Below are 17,134 nucleotides of genomic sequence, written 5' to 3'. Positions count from 1 at the left end.
CAGGCACCCGGCAAGGGCGCCGCCGCACCACGTGGGCCGCAGAGCGCGCCGGGCCAGGAGCGGCCCGTCGGCCCAGGCCGGGCGCGGCGCGGCGCGGCGTACGTGCGCGCGCGCGCGCGTGCGTGCGTGCGATTTGCGATCAGGCGGCGCGGCGGACAGCCCCGGCGGCGGGGCGGGGGGGAGTTATATTGCGGGGTCCTTCCTCGCTCAGCCTGGTTCCTCACGGAGCGGAGACGGCAAATGGCGGACTTCGATACCTACGACGATCGGGCCTACAGCAGCTTTGGCGGCGGCAGAGGGTGAGGAGGGCGTGCGCACACCCCAGCCGGGCGCAGGGCGCGCTGTGGGACGGCGGCTCCCGGGCGGCGGCCTCCCCGCGCTCACCCGAGCGGCGAGCGAGAGGGGCTCGGCCGGACCCGCGGACGCCTGGGAGGCGCCTGGAGGGCCGGGGCCTGGAAATGGCGCGCTCGGGGAGGGGGCGGCGGCGGTTAGGCTTCCAGGGTCTTGCTCGCAGGGCGGATCCCTCCCTCTGCCTTCCGCTGATGACAACGTGTCGCCTTCCCCACGCTTGGCCGCAAGGCCAGGCCGCAGCGGCTCTCAATACCCGGGAGGACGAGCTCCCGCCTCAGCCCCATCCCCCAGTACGGCCGAGCCAGCGCGGGGCTGTGCTGCAGCACGGGGGTGAGGGCCGGGGCCTGCCCTTGCCCTGCCCCGGCCTTGGCCTCGGTCTCCTGTTGTCTGCCTGCTCCCCAGGTATCTTGGCCCCATCGCCATGAGGCCCGCCGGCTAGGTGAGGTCGAGAGACCGAGAGAGATTTCCTTCCTCTTACGTGTGAAGCAGGGATTCCGCAGCTGGAGTCCGGGAATGGTCCGATTCACCGACGAGGGTGGGGAGCCCCCCCCAAACTAGTACATCATAGTGTTTTATTATTTCTTGGGTCTGAGTGCCTTATTGACAGGTTCTACGTGCTTGCTGGCAACGTATTTTATTTCTCCCCAGTTTTTTCTGATCTAAAGGAATCGCATTTAACCTCGTTCTGATCGTGGGTATAGACAAACTATAATGGAGGCAACTTGTTTAGAACCAAACTCCTTGACCGGGTAGTAAAAAGGTTACGGTGTTTAATTCTTAGAACCCGCACTGAGTAATTTTTTTTTTAATACAGATTACCTCTTACAGAAAGTAGAAAATGAGCTATAAACATCTTGCTATTTGTCAAGGACACATGTGGCCTTTGTGTGCTTATGCAGAAAGGATTATTTTCCCAGGATAAAAGCACAATAGTACCTACTGAGGTGTCCAGTCTCCTGGGTTTCAACCCAAAACTGTCTTTGTTTGGTGAAGAATGATCTTTTAATACTTTGGTTTGAGAATGACTCAAACAAAAGCTTGTTTTGGTACATGAGTGTACCCGGTAACATTCATGATACTAGAAAATGGAAATTGGGGAAGGTGGAGCCATTTGTTGTTTCAAAGAATATTTTATTTGCTAATAAAAAAGAAATAGACTTTGGATGACATGTAATATTATTGCCTTTGGGGTAGGTTTCTAGACATCATATTTGTACTTAAATCACCTTCAAATTTAATAACTAAAATTTTTTTCTAGTTTCGCAAACATTTACCTAGTAAAACTTTGCTTGAAAGTGGTTCAGTTTAAGGCAGATTCAAGGATTTTTAGTTAGTTTGGGACTACAATACGTTGGTTTTTAAATTGTGTCTTTTGACAAATTTGCCAGCTTTTCTGATGACTTGAGGTGTTCAAGTTAGACTTTTAATGAGGTGCAGTTTTGAGGAAGTTCTTGAACAATAGCAAGTGATCAAAAGAAAAGTTCTCTTAAGATGCTTTTCATCTCAAATAACGAAAGACAAGTGAAGATACTGGCCATTTGCCCAGACATACTCCAAAAACTGGTAGGAGAGAATAGTGGATAGCACTATCCATCCCCTACTGTCCTGATAGAAAGTCCCTTTACTGTTAAGTATCCTATGTGTCTGACCTTGGATTTTCCATTTGACTTCATGTAAAGGTACATAGAAAATATTGCTCAGATTCCTAAAAGTAGTTTTAAAACCCTGTTGGTGAATTTGTGTGTGGAATGGGTCCAGAAACCTCAAAGGACCAGCCATGGAATGGTGTGGTCTATGCCAAACCTTTCTTATTCCAGAAAGTCAATGTTATTTTAATTACTTGTCAGATCAGGAGTTATCAGTTATTAGGATCTCTGAAATTTAGCATGATGTTAGTACAGTTGACCAGCTATTCTCCAGTGAAAATTTCAGTTGTTACTTGAATTATGTTCACATCAACAAAAAGTGTTGTTGAAATTTGCTTATGTACCTGTAGACGATTACCAGCAATGGAAAGCCAGTTTTGCATTGTTTTGTCTGACACTTAGGTACCTCTTGTCTAAAACACCTTAGAGGTGTCGAAACTTAAACCACTTGGGTCATAAGTGAAGGAACTAGCAAGTTTGAAATGTGTACTGATATCCAAAAGTATTGGTTTTAATAACTATATACATTCTTCTTAATTTTATTTTGTTATCTTGTATAATGAACAGAAGTTGTCGGGAAGCTGTTTGAGCAACTGCATTATTTTAGCAGCCTAGCCTAGGAAGGCATATCTCCAGCAGCCAAGGAGAGAACCAGGGGACTGCATTGTTCAAAAAGCAAGTCAAAACAAAATTCCAAATTATCAAGAGTTGATGATACTACGTCTTGAATGTACTTTGTTTTGCAGTTATCTTTTGTGGTCCCCATTTTTCATTTGCCTTTAGACAAGAAAATGGAGACTATTACTGGTTTTGCATTTCTGATTACAGCAAAACCTTATGAATGTTTAACCTAAAACCATCAATCCTGAGAAGCAGATTGGAACTTGGAGGTAGCAGGAATGGAGATTTTTGACATGGTATTTGTTAAAAATTGGTAAAACTACAAATTTCGGTTAGGGTGTTTTGAATTCTAACCCTTGAGTTTTGTAGGATTTAAGCTTGACATCTCTCTAAATTGCTGGGTGTATTTTAAGACTTAAAAGGAGAAGGAAAGTAATGTTTTAAAAAATGAAAAAAATATAACAAAAACAACCCAAAGTAGCTATTTCCACTGAGACCAGGATCTAAAAACTTATTCTAAAATCCTATTTACCCATCATGTGACAAGTTGCTTGGATTTATGGTCAACCTCCTCTCTTTGCTTCCATGTCCCAGTCGGGATTGTCTCCAAGTCATTACCTATGGGAAGTATTATCACAAATACTTGTATTACCAAGGCAATTCAGGGCAAAAGTCTGAAATCAGGAAAGCCAGAGTGCCATGTCCTTAGTGGCCAAGTGCCAGGTGGCTTCAGCTTGCTGTGAGCCACTAAAAAAGGTGGAAACTCTGGAGGCTCATTGAGAACCTCAGTGAAGCCAAGAACTATTTGGCAAAGGTTGATTGCAAAGCCCTGAGTATCAGCTCAGCCATGTATTTAGCGGTGTGATCTGGAGCCAGTTCTTTACTTCTCTAAGCCCTGTTCTCATATTTAAGAAACTCCTTTATGGGGGTTCTTGGGAGTACTGAATGATATATCTAAAATATCTAATACATTAAAAAAAAAAAAACACGTAAAAGAGAGCTCTTAATTTTTTTTTGAAAGATTTATTTATACAAGAACTGGGGTACAGGTCAGAGGCGCGGGAGGGTGAGAGAATTCACCAGAGAGAGTGGGGAGCAGAACAGGCAGACGGACCGAAATATACTGCTGAGGAGAGCAGCGGGCGAGACAGGAGAGGTCTGCCACGCCATGTGGGTTTCTCCCTGGCCGGCCAGGAATTGAACCCACGCTGCAGAGGCTGCGGACAGCTTCACAGCGCAGTGCTCAACTCACTGCACCATCAGGGAGGCCCAGATAGCTCTTAATTTATGATTTACTTTGGAAGAAATTCTGTTGAATTAATTAAAGTGAGTTTTTATTTTCCTGGTTGTATTTTTAAAACCAGGTAAAAGAAATCATTTTATGTATATGACTTGTATGACATAAATATTATAACTGAGTGATAACTAATTTGTTCTTGGAAATTTATGCTTGGAATATTAATATAAATGTTCCTGGTATTTATAGAACTTTTAAACTTTTATGTTTCTATTTGAGATTAACCTTCATCTTCTGAGAAGACCTCCTGCAAGTTCAAAAAGTTTTTCCAGCAAACTGGAACACAGCAAGCAGAATTGGGGGGTGGGAGACATATCAGTCCAAAAGTAGACTTCATTTTCTGGTTTCTAGCTAACCCTTGAAATAGAAGGTAGAGTTAGACTGGAGAGTATTCCCTGCCCTGTGCCTTTTTTCATTTGTAAATTGGTTAGATCTGTACATTCAGTCCACAAAAGAAGTGTGATCTCATGATTTTGATAGAACTTAAAAACAGCTGTAAAAACTAAGTCCTCTTTTGTGTAAATTGAATGTCTTGAGGTACTCTGAAATTACGCCTCTCATGGATTTATATGCTCCCGCTACATGTTCTCCATTATGTGATGCTCCATTGTAAACTTAGCACCTTTCATTTATGCAGTGTGCTCCAACACAGCATGAATTGATACCATGAGATTTCTTTTTCAGCGCACTATTGTTATACAACATAAGTGTTGTATTTTGGGGTTTTTTTTGTTGTTGTTGTTTTTAGCTTTTTAAATGTCTGGTTTAGTAGAAGATGCTGGCTCATACATGCTCTGCATTCATCCTTGAGATGGTTGTTTTACATGATATATGTGAAAAGTCCAGCCTTACACAGTTGTTGGTATAAGTTGTTGGAAGGGGGGGTGGTATTTTATTTTATTTTATTTTTTTTAAGTATTTTAAAATTCCATCTTTATTTATTTATTTATACATACAAGCACTGGGTACAGTCAGAAGCGCGGGAGGGTGAGAGAATTCACCAGAGCCAGAGCGGGGAGCAGAGCAGGCAGAAGGACCGAAGTACACTGCTGAGGGGAGCAGCGGGCGGCAGGAGAGGTCTGCGCACCATGCGGGATCCTCCTCCGGTGGCCGGGGAGCAGCCGGGATCGAACCCTCACTGCAGAGGCTGCGGGCAGCTTCACAACCCAGCGCTCAACCGCTGCGCCACCGGGGAGGCCCGTATTTTAATAGCCTTTTTTAGATAATTCTTTGTTTGCTACTGTGCCAAAGCCAAACAAATTGTAGTTTTCATAAAGGTGGGTTGCCGTGTGGGTTCTGACACTATCAATAGGCTTTTTCTGTTCAGTTACATTAAAATCTATTGCTGTATTTTGTATATTGTAGTGGATCCTTTACCAGTGCATTGGTTATTTGAAAAATATTGGTCAATTATGCAGATCTTCCGAATGTTGACACGTTTCAAAAGTCATGTTCATTATACAATATCAAAAATTATTGGGTTAGAGAAGTCATTAAATATTGGGAGGTTCTCAAGCTTATATTGAGGCAGTTTTTCTGAAATTGGGTTTTTTTAAGGTTTTGTTTTTTTTTGTTTTTTTTTTTTAGATTTATTTATTTTTATACAAGAACCGGGGTACAGGCCAGAGGCGCGGGAGGGTGAGAGTATTCACCAGAGACAGAGTGGGCAACAGAACAGGCAGACAGACCGAAATACACTGCTGAGGGGAGCAGCGGGCAAGACAGGAGAGGTCTGCTGTGCCATGTGGATATCTCCCTGGCTGGCCGGTAATCAAACCCGTACTGCAGAGGCTGTGGACAGCTTCAGAGCACGGTGCTCAACCCGCTGCGCCACCAGGGAGGCCCTGAAATTGTTTTATGCTTGAAAGCTTGAGTTTTACTATTGACAACAAATACTGGTAGTTGTGTTCATTTTCAAGAAAATGTCTGCCTACTACCCAGGTCTGAATAACCTGAGTTTTAAGTTTGTCAGTTCTTTCAAGTAAGAATGGTGTTCCATGAAAAGAGTAGTTTGGCTTTTAATTCATTTGCATGAGTTCTTTGTCCGTGTTTTGTGACATGGGCTATTTAAAAATGGGTCAAAATTTAATATAATTCATTTTTTTCCTGCTTTATTATTTCATTTTATTTTTAATTTATTTATACAAGCACTGGGTACAGTCAGAAGCGCGGGAGTGTGAGAGAATCCATCAGAACCAGAGCGGGGAACAGAACAGGGAGACAGACGAAATACAATGCTGAGGGGAGCAGCTGGTGGCAGGAGAGGTCTGCATGCCATGTGGGACCTTCGCCGGCGACTGGGGATCAACACCAGCGCTGCAGAGGCTGCGGCCAGCTTCGCAGCCCAGCGCTCAACTGCTGTGCCATCAGGGGAGGCCCTTTGCTGCTTTATTGAGGACTTTTTTTTAATGTTTTTTATTTATGCATACAAGAACTGGGTTCAGGCCAGAGATGTTGGGGGTGAGAGGATTCATCAGAGACAGTGGAGAGCAGAACAGGTGGGTCTACTGAAATACACTGCTGAAGGGAGTTAAAGGTCTGCTTTAACAGGATTAAAGGTCTGCTGCACTATATGTGGGTTAGCTCCCTGGCCAGGGATTGAACTCATGCTTCTGAGACTTTAACCCCTGTGTCACTAGGGAGGCCCAGTCTCACTCTTTTGGTGGTAAAATATATATAACAAAATTTACCATTTTAGCCTTTTCTAAGTATATGGTTGTGTGGCAATAATGGTTACAGTTCACTAATCATAATGTTACATAACCATTACCACCATCTGTTTCCAGAACTTTTTTTATCATCCCAAACAGAAACATTACCTGTTAAGCAACTTTCCATACCATTTCCCAGTTTTAACTTTATAATTATTTTTGCTATTTCTGGTTCACCTATCATTCCCATTGGGAGAGAGGATATAATATTTTAAAGCTAATCCAAGCCATCCTATTATCATTCTATCTTAAAATACTTTTAAATCTCAAATATGTGTTTTAGCTGATAAGGGCTTTTTTTTTTTTTTTTTTTTTTTTTTACCACCTGTTTTCCCAGTGCTTAGTTCATATTGTTTTTCCCACTTGTCACAAAGATTGCTTCATGTTGGCTTGTTAGAATCTGCAAAAAATATTCAATTATAGAAAATTTAAACTATAAACAAAATTAGTCTAGAATGACCTCATATACCCATTACCACTTTTAATTAAAGTGACTACTGTTGTTTCATCTCTAACTCCTTACTTCACTCCTCCCACATATTTCTGTATTATTTAAAAGCAAATCTTGAATGCAACTATCATTTCATTTCATCTAGAAGTACTTCAGTATGAATTTTATTTTTTTTAAAGATTTATTTATTTATGCATATAAGAACTGGGGTACAGGCCAGAGGTGCAGGGGGTCAGAGGATTTACCAGAGACAGAGTGGGAAACAGAACAGACAGACTGACTGAAATACACTGCTGAGGGGCCAGCGGGCAAGACAGGAGAGGTCTGCTGCACCATGTGGGTAGCTCCCTGGCCGGTTGGCCAGGGATCAATCTCATGCTGCAGAGGCTGCGGATAGTATCACAATGCTGTGCTTAACCCCTTGTGCCACCAGGGAGGCCCTTATGAGTTTTAAAAGTAAAAAAAAAAATTAAATATGAATGTACTAGCATCAGAACTGAAAACTTAAACATAACACTGACCTAGTAAACAGTTTAATTTCTCTAGTTAGCTCATAATTGTTGGCATATAGCATTTAGTCTTTGTCACTACTAATAGTCTCCTGTTCTCTTCCTTGGCTGTTTTTAAAAGGGGCATGGGGGAGAATTTTTCATACTGTCAGTATATTTTTAATTCTTATAAATTACAAGAATTAAATATAAGAAAAACTAGCATTAAATGTAAAATACAAGATCAAAATTTGTATTTAATTTTGGTAACATGTGAAGTAGCTATATAAATTTGATGTTAGCAAAGTATTAATCGATACTGAGTTATTAAATACATGTGGTTAGTACGAGTAACTTAAGATTTTAATGATTTGTCAAATATTAAATGATGAAGAGAACTCTTAGCTCTCATTGAATGCCTTTGAATTCCAGATTTTTTTTTTCTTTTTATAGAGACATGTTTTTATTTGTTTGTTTGTTTGTTTTGTTTATACAAGCACTGGGTGCAGTCAGAAGCGTGGGAGGGTGAGAGAATTCACCAGAGCCAGAGCAGGAGCAGAACAGGCAGACTGACGAAGTACACTGCTGAGGGGAGCAGCGGGCGGCAGGAGAAGTCTGCGCGCCATGTGGGATCCTCCTCTGGTGGCCGGGGAGCAGCCGGGGATCGAACCTGCACCGCAGAGGCCGCCGGCAGCCTAGCAACCCAGCGCTCAACCTCTGCGCCACCGGGGAGGCACCAGATTTTTTTTTTTAAGGATTTGTTTTATTTATATATGAGCTGGGGTACAGGCCAGAGGCACGGGGGGGGGGGGTAAGAGGATTCACTAGAGACAGAGTGGAGAACAGAACAGGCAGACTGACTGAAATACATTGCTGAGGGAAGCCGTGGGCGAGAAGGAGAGGTCTGCTGCTCCATGTGGGAATCTCCCTGGCCAGCTGGGCATCAAACCCGCACTGCAGAGGCTGCTGACAGCTTCACAGTGCTGTGCTCAATCCACTGCGCCACTGGCGAGCCCTGAATTCCAGATTTTAAATGGTGGCCTATCTACAGCATTTTGTAGTTATCCAAACAATTGAAATAGAATCATGCCAGGTCCAACATTGCATGAAAACGTGAAGTTTCATTAAGGTGAATTGGAGCCCATAATATGAGATGTAAAATCTCAAAAATCAATATAAATTAGAAGAAAGAACTAAAACAAACTGGACTATAGAAAATAGCTAATACCATAGCTTATAGTTAATGCCATAGTATTGGTATGTGTGGCAGTATTCTCTCAGGACCAATAAGTAGCTCAAGATTTAAGATTTTATGTCTTCTGAAAAGTCTTGGACTTTCTGATTGAGTGACCTTTTTCACCCTTTTGAAATTGTTGAATAATCCATTTGCTTTCATTAATGCGGGGGTGGTCCAAAGTTTAGTTCAGGCACTCCTCAGAGATAGTACAGATTCAGTTCCAGATAATGCCATTGTGAATAGCACCAAGCAGGTCAAGAATTTCTGGGTTTCCAGTGCATTTAAAAGTTAGTTTTACACTGTTGCATACCGTTGTCTATTGAGTGTTTAGTGTCTAAACATAAACAGTGTACATGCTTTCATTTAAAAATACTTTATTACTAAAAATGTTGACCATCAGCTGAGCCTTCAGCCAGGAGCAATCTTTTTGCTGGTGCAGAGTCTTATTTCCATGTTGATGGCTACTGACTGATCAAGGTGGTGGTTGATGAAGGTTGAAATGGCTATGGTAGTTTCTTAAAGTAAGACAGCAGTGATGGTTGCCCCAATAACCGACTTTTCCTTTCATAAATGATTTCTCTGTAGGATGCTGTGTTGTTTGATAGTATCCACAGTAGAAATTCTGTCTCCAAAAATCACTTCCTGTGCTCACCCTAAAAAGCAACTCCTCGTCCATTAAAATTTTATCATGAGGGCCTCCCTGGTGGCGCAAGGGGTTAAGAATCAACCTGTGAAGCTATACGTAGCCACTGCAGCATGAGTTCTATCCCCGGCCAGGGAGCTACCCACATGGCGCAGACTTCTGCTGCGTCACCCGCTGCTTCCCTCAGCAGTGCATTTCAGTCAGTCTGCCTGTTCTGTTCCCCACTCTGTCTCTGGTGAATCCTCTCACCCCCCCCCCCCCACATCTCTGGCCCGTACACCAGTTCTTGTATGCATAAATAAATCTTTTAAAAAATAAAATTTTATCATGAGATTGCAGTAATTCAGTCACTTCTAAATTCTAGTTCTTTGGCTATTTCTACCACATCTGCAATTTCTCTGCTGAAATCTCGCACCCCAGAAAGTCATCCATGAGGGTTGAAATCTACTTTCACTCTCCTGTTAATGCTGATAATATTACCCCCTATGAATCACAAATGTTAATGACATCTAGAATGGTAATCCTTTCCAAAGGGTTTTCATTTGACTTTGCCCAGATCCACCTGAGGAATTGACAGCTATACTCTAAAAAGTGTATTTCTTAAATAATAGTTGAAAGTCCAAATCATTCCCTGATTCATGGGTTGGAGGATGGTTGTTGGATTACCAGGCTTGAAAACATTCATCTCCTATATCTCCCATCAGAGCTCTTGGGTCATCAGGTCCATTGTCAGTGCACAGTAATATTTTGAAAGGAATCTTGTTTTTCTGGGTAGTATGTCTCAACAGTGGGCTTAAAGTATTTAGTAAATCATGTTGTAAACAGATGTCATCCAGGCTTTGTTGTTTCATTTATTGAGAACAAGCAGAGTAGATTTGGCAGTGACTTGGGGGCCATTCATTAACACCCTGGGATTTTCAGAATAGTAAAATGAGTATTGGCTTCAGCTTAAAGTCACTATCTGCATTAGCTTTAAGAATAGGAATTGGAATTGTATGGGGAATAAAAAAAAGAAAAAGTTTCAAAAAAAAAAAAAAAGAATAGGAATTGAGGGCCTCCCCTGGTGGCGCAGCGGTTGGGCACTGGGCTGCGAAGCTGCCCGCAGCCTATGCAACACTGGTTCGATCCCTGGACAATGGCGAAGGTCCCACATGGCGCCACAGACCTCTCCTGCCACGCCCGCTGCTCCCCTCAGCAGTGTATTTTTTTTTTTTTTAGAGGCATGTTTTATTTGTTTGTTTGTTTGTTTGTTTGTTTTGTTTATACATGCACTGGGTACAGTCAGAAGCACGGGAGGGTGAGAGAATTCACCAGAGCCAGAGCGGGTAGCAGAGCAGGCAGAAGGACCGAAGTACACTGCTGAGGGGAGCAGCGGGCGGCAGGAGAGGTCTGCGCGCCATGTGGGACCCTCCTCCGGTGACCTGGGAGCAGCACCGCAGAGGCTGTGTGCAGCTTCACAACCCAGCGCTCAACCCGCTGCGCCACCGGGGAGGCCCTCAGCAGTGTATTTCATCTGTCTGTTCTGCTCTCCGCTCTGGCTCTGGTGAATTCTCTCACCCTCCCGCACTGCTGACTATACCCAGTGCTCGTATAAAGAAAGAAATAAATCTGTAAAAAAAAAAAAAAAAAAAAAAAAAAAGGAAAGAAAGAATAGGAATTGATATCGCCTCTAGCTATGAAAGTTTTAAATGACTTCTTTCAAAGTAAGCCTGTTTTGTCTACACTGGACTTCTATTTAGTGTAGTCACCTTCAGCAACATTAGTTAGGTCTGGATAACTTGCTGCAGCTTCTACATCAGCACTTGCTGCTATATCTTGCATTTTTATGTTGAGATGACATCTTCGCTTAAACCTCATGACCCAACCTTTGCTATCTTCCTGCTTTTCTGCAGCTTCTCAGTCTTCAGTCTTCACGGGCTTGAAAAGAGTTAAGGCCTTGCTCTGAATTAGGCTTTTGCTTAAGGGAATGTTGTGACTTGTTTGATTTTCTATCCAGACCACTCAGATTTTCTCCACATCAACAATAAGTCTGTTTGACTTATCATTTGTGTATTCCCTAGAAAGCACTTTTCATTTCCTTGAAGAACTTTTCCTTTTCATTCCCAATTTGTCTAAGTGGTTCAAGAGGACCTAGCTTTCAGCCCATCTCCAGGCTTTGAAGTACTTTCCTCCCTAAGCTTTGAAGTACTTTCCTCCCATTTCTAGCATTTGATTTAAAATGAGGTGACTTCTTTTTCACTTGAGTGCTTAGAGGCCAAATAATTGTTATTAACTGGCCTCATTTTGATACTGTGTCTCAAGAAATAAAGAGGGTTCAGGAGAGGTAGAGACTGGCTGGTGGGTGAGCAGTGAGAATACACACCTTTATCAATTAAGTTCACCATCATTTATGAGCATGGTTTGTGGAGCCCCAAAACAATTACAGTAGTTAACACCAAAGATCATATATCGTCATAAAAGATAGGTTTTATTATATTTTTATTTTTGTATTTTATTATCAAGGTAAAGATACTAAAAATTTTCAAGGTAGCATAAGGTCTACCCAGAAATGACAGCTAATAAAGCAAGCACATGTGGTTGGGGAAATGATGCTAATAGATTTGCTAGACAAAGTATTGCCACAAACTTTCAAAGTGTAAAAAAAAAAAAAAGAAAAAGAAAATGCAATATCTGCTAAGTGAAATAAAGCAAAGCACAATAAAACGTGGTATACCTGCCTAGGTCATTTTCCTAGTAAGAAAAAGTCCTTTAAAATGCTTTCTATTTCTTATTGTTAGTTATAGTCCAAAAATTTTTTTTGAAAGACACAAGTACCTAACTTGGGGTGTCATCCAAATTCATGTAACACTCTTGTATTTAAATTTTTTTCTAAATGAGAATACCCATATTGGTGACTGACAATGTTTGCAATCTTAGTTACTAGGCCACCCCCGGTAAGAGACTATAATAGTTCTGAAGATAAACGGTTCTTACCTTAGAACTACTTTGCATTTCCCTGCAAGACTTTTTATATTTCACAAATAAGATTGGACGATTAAGATCTCTTTCATAACAGAAAAAAGCTCTTTGAAATAGGGCCTATTGAAGAATGCACCGAAGACACTGCCCTGCCCCCAATGTTTACCAGAAACTCTCAGGATTTCATCAACTTCCTGTTCAGTAATGACAGTTATCAAGGTAAAGAGATTTAATTTTGAGCTCTGATTGAAGGTCTTGGAGAATCATTCAGCAGAGGAAGATCTACTCGGAAATAAAGTGCCTTTTTACTCCAAGTTGTATTGGGCTAGATTTTGAAAACCTGAGCTACAACAAAATGTAATGTGGCCTCTTAGATAGGAGAACAGAAAGGACATTTGGGTTAAAAAAAAGTAAGGAATAAACTGAACTTCATTTAATAATGTGTTGGTATTGGTTCAATAATTGTTACCAGGGCCTCCCCGGTGGCACAGCGGTTGAGCACTGGGTTGCGAAGCTGCCCACAGCCTCTGCAGCGCCGGTTCAATCTCCGGCAGCTCCCCGGCCACTGCAGGAGGGTCCCACAGGGCGCGCAGACCTCTCCTGCCGCCCGCTGCTCCCCTCAGCAGTGTACTTAGGTCCTTCTGCCTGGTCTGCTCCCCGCTCTGGCTCTGGTGAATTCTCTCACCCCTCCCGCGCTTCTGACTGTACCCAGTGCTTGTATAAATAAATAAAAATAAATCTTAAAAATAATAATAATAATAATTGTTACCAGTGTGTTAATATTAGTACAGTGTGTGCTATATGTCAGTTGGTTGGCTGGTTGGTCTGTTGGTTGGTGGTTGCATAGAACTGGGGTGTAGGCCAGAATTGTGCAGTGAGAGGGAGTGAGAGGATTCACCAAGGACAGAGTGGGGAGCAGAACAGGCAGATCTACTGAAATACACTGCTGAGGGAAGGAGCAGGTGAGACAGGAGAGATCTGCCATTTGTGGGTTAGCTCCCTGGTCGGGAATCGGACCATAGAGGTGATAGCCTAGAGACTTGACCCCTAGGCCACCAGGGAGGCTCAGATAGTGTTTATTAAATAAAGATTTGACTTTTGATAACCTTTTATTATTGTCCAGATGCCAAATAGGTTACATTATTTTAAGAGGTACATTTTGACTTTTTTTTTTTTTTTCCCAAGCATGCTCACTGCATTTTGTTGATTGCTTGGATGGCACAAGGGGTTAAGTCTCAGCACTATGAAGCTAGCCACAGCCATTGCAGCACAAGTTCAATCCCCACCAGGGAGCTGACCCACATGGCGCAGCAGACAGACCTTTCCTGTCTCCCCTGCGGCTCCACTCAGCAGTGTATTTCAGTAGATTTGCCTGTTCTGCTCCCCATTCTGTCTCTGGTGAATTCTCTCACCACCAACCACCTGCATCTCTGGCCACCTCAGCTCTTGTATGCATAAATAAATAAAACTTTTTTTAAAAATGAAAAGACAGTCTTATAGTTTAAATAGGTGCTAATACAGTGCCACATGACCAACAGCATATGCTAGTAAGTGTTTCTGGATGGCATATGAAAGGCTATGTTGCTCAGCCCTAATGAAGATAGCTCACTGCTTATGTTCCAAATACCATGGTACTCTAGTCTCAGTATCTTGGCATTGGTCTTGAAGTTTTGAGTGAAGGCAGCAGTATTTAAATTCTGTCATTCTAATGCACCTAAAAAATTTTATAAAATGCTTTCCCAGGAATGAATTAACATGTGTCCTTCATTTTTCATTATCTTTTATAATGAAAAGATGTTATCTTTCATCTTAAAAGTAAGTCTTGGGGCCTCCCCAGTGGCGCAGCGGTTGAGTGCTGGGTTGCAAAGCTGCCCGCGGCCTCTGCGGCGCCAGTTCGATCCCCGGCTGCTCCCCGGACACCGGAGGAGGGCCCCACATGGCGCGCAGACCTCTCCTGCCGCCCGCTGCTCCCCTCAGCAGTGTACTTCGGTCCTTCTGCCTGCTCTGCCTCCCGCTCTGGCTCTGGTGAATTCTCTCACCCTCCCGTGCTTCTGACTGTACCCAGTGCATGTATAAACAAACAAAACAAACAAATAAATAAATAAAAACATGCCTCTATAAAAAAAAAATTTAAAAAAAAAAAAGTAAGTCTTGGCATGGTTTTCTGTTTCATGTCTTACTGGATCTAATCCCAGTCCTAACTTTGCTCTTTTCTTTTTTCTCACAGTCATCCTCCCTTTAGCCTGCTTTCACTCCTGCATAGCTTTGCTTATTCAAACTCATCATTATATTAAGAGTTCAGTGCTGGCCCTCTCTGCTGTCTGCACAGTGGAGTCCAGGTGCCTGTTACTGTGCCTGGGAGAGACTGCTTTCACTGCCCTCTCGTGGATTTTCTGCAATCCTTGCTTGGAAGTTATTTCTTCTTTCTAGATGTCTGGACCCCCTCGGTTGACGTATCAGCTCTTTGAGGGCAGAAACTGAGTCTTGGTACCCTTTCTACAGTGCTTTGTGTTTCATAGACGTCCACTATTCAGTAGATTTGAGGGAAAATTAGTGATTTGTCTGAAAAAGATTTTGGTCATGCTTGGAGTTGAAAGTTAGATATCTTACCTGGTGGCACCAGGGGTTATTAAATCTCAGCGCTATGAAGCTATCTGCAGCCACTGCTGCCAGGGAGCTGACCCACATAACACAGCAGACCTCTCCTGTCTCACCCTGTCAACCCCCTGTTCTGTTCCCCACTCTGTCTCCGGTGAATCCTCTTACCCTCCCACGCATCTGGCCTGTACCCCGGTTCTTGTATAGATGGATAGATAGATAGATGGATAGATAGATAGATAGATCTTTAAAAAATAATAAATTTATAAAGCAGTCAGGAGTTAACAAAGTATGTTTATGGTCAATTTTAAGATCTAACAAATTTGAGGAGAGGAAAGCATATTAAATACCTGCAGTAGAGAAAGTTGTGTGCGAGGGGAAATGTGTATAAAACACTTACCATAGCACCTGGAAAGTATTCTATAAATGAGAGTCTCCTCCTCTCCTTCCAGAAGTCACTCTAAACCATAACCTTATAAACCAGTATATCAAAATTTCCTTGAGCCAACTGGTATTTTATCTACTTTACGTAGAAGCAGAGGCCCTTACAGAATAATCACTGCATCTTGCCAGAGTCTTCAGAAAGAAATTAAGTGAAGCCTCAGCGTTATTATTTTTTTTGTTGTTGTTTTTCTGCTAGTTGTGTTTTATTCAAATAAAGATTCTTACTATTTTTATTTTTTTTTTAAGATTTATTTATTTATACAAGCACTGGGTACAGTCAGAAGCATGGGAGGGTGAGAGAATTCACCAGAGCTAGAGTGGGGAACAGAACAGGCAGACCAACCAAACACACTGCTAGGGGGAGCAGTGGGCACGGCAGGAGAGGTCTGTGGGCCATGTGGGACCCTCGCTGGTGGCCGGGGATCAAACCGGCGCTGCAGAGGCTGTGGGCAGCTTCACAGCCCAGTGCTCAACTGCTGCGCCACCAGGGAGGCCCTCTTAATATTTTTAGTACAAATGCTTTAATCTTGCTACTTAAGAACCTCTTCCCCTCAAATATTTAAAATATCAACTAACAGGAAACAAGTATGGACGTGATTTGTGTATTAAATGAATCTTATCCCTGTGTATCACTTTCAGCCTGTTGTAGAAAGAGCTTTTGTGTAGCACAGCTTATTTAAATAAACTTAAATTGGTATCAAAGCTATTTCATAGGAATTTTAGCTTGAAGAATTTTCTGACATTAGATTTTCTTTTTAGTTGATTGGTGACAGTTTTATCATTTAATCATATGCATGTACACTCGGCTTGTCTCAGCTTGCTGGCACACATTAGCACCCAAATGTTAACAGTAAGTTAGTTAAATCCTCCTGGATGGTCCCATCCCTACAGTCCTGTGATGTCTTCAGTAAACTACTCAGTGAAAAGCTAAAATCACTCTCAAGTCCTGTGGAACTAACTATATCAGATAATGGTGTTGTTTGAGACTGTTTTGGTAATTGTTGAGTAAGTCTGGCATATTGAGCTTATGACAGTTTTGTGAGGCTAGTGTGGAATGAGCAAGTTGATGAACTTGGGGTGAGCTACTTCCCATATGATAATTTATCTAGCTCTTAATATGCTGCTTTCCCTTAACACAAGATTCTTGTCTTCCCAAAGCCAGAGCTGGCATCTCATCCTGCTGCATTCATATTAGTGCCTCCACCATTCTGTTAGCACCTGGCTCCCTAAACTCAAAAGGTCATCAGACCCTATCTTTTTAGTCCTAACATCCAGCACCTTCATCACTGTTCATGCAGACATTTACTGAGCCCTTTTAGCAAACCTTCCCACTTCTATTTTATGGGTTGATCACATAAACACATGCCAGATATATCTCTTCATCCTGACTTTCATCTTACATTTAAAAAATATCACTGTAGGGCCTCCCCTGGTGGCACAGTGGTTGAGTGCTGGGCTGTAAAGCTGCCTGCAGCCACCGCAGCGCCACAGCGCCGGTTCGATCCTTTGCCGCCAGCAACGGTCCCACATGGCGTGACCGACCTCTCCTGCTGCGCCCGCTGCTCCCCTTGGCAGTGTATTTCGTCGGTCTGCCCATTCTGTTCCCCGCTCTGGTGAATTCTCTCACCCTCCCGCACTTATGACTGTACCCAGTGCTTATATAAATACATGAATAAATCTTAAAAAAAA

The 17,134-nt window shown here is 42.5% G+C and overlaps 1 protein-coding gene across 2 annotated transcripts in view; it reads left to right on the top strand.

Annotated features, from left to right (window-relative positions):
- Nucleotides 1-240: 240 nt before the first annotated feature.
- EIF4H (eukaryotic translation initiation factor 4H) overlaps nucleotides 241-17,134 on the top strand; it is a gene marked incomplete at its 5' end in the record, with an annotated part of 29,709 nt that continues 12,815 nt past the window's right edge. For both annotated transcript variants that reach the window (XM_084249610.1, XM_084249609.1), the window contains one exon: nucleotides 241-299. In XM_084249610.1, coding sequence (XP_084105736.1) covers nucleotides 241-299 — 59 coding nt within the window. The remainder of the gene's footprint in view (nucleotides 300-17,134) is intronic.

This window comes from Talpa europaea (genome assembly GCF_964194135.1).
Source record: "Talpa europaea genome assembly, chromosome: 12".
In the NCBI taxonomy this organism is placed as follows: Eukaryota; Metazoa; Chordata; class Mammalia; order Eulipotyphla; family Talpidae; genus Talpa; species Talpa europaea.
Note: the sequence above shows the minus strand (reverse complement) of the source record. Positions and strands in the feature narration are given on the sequence as shown.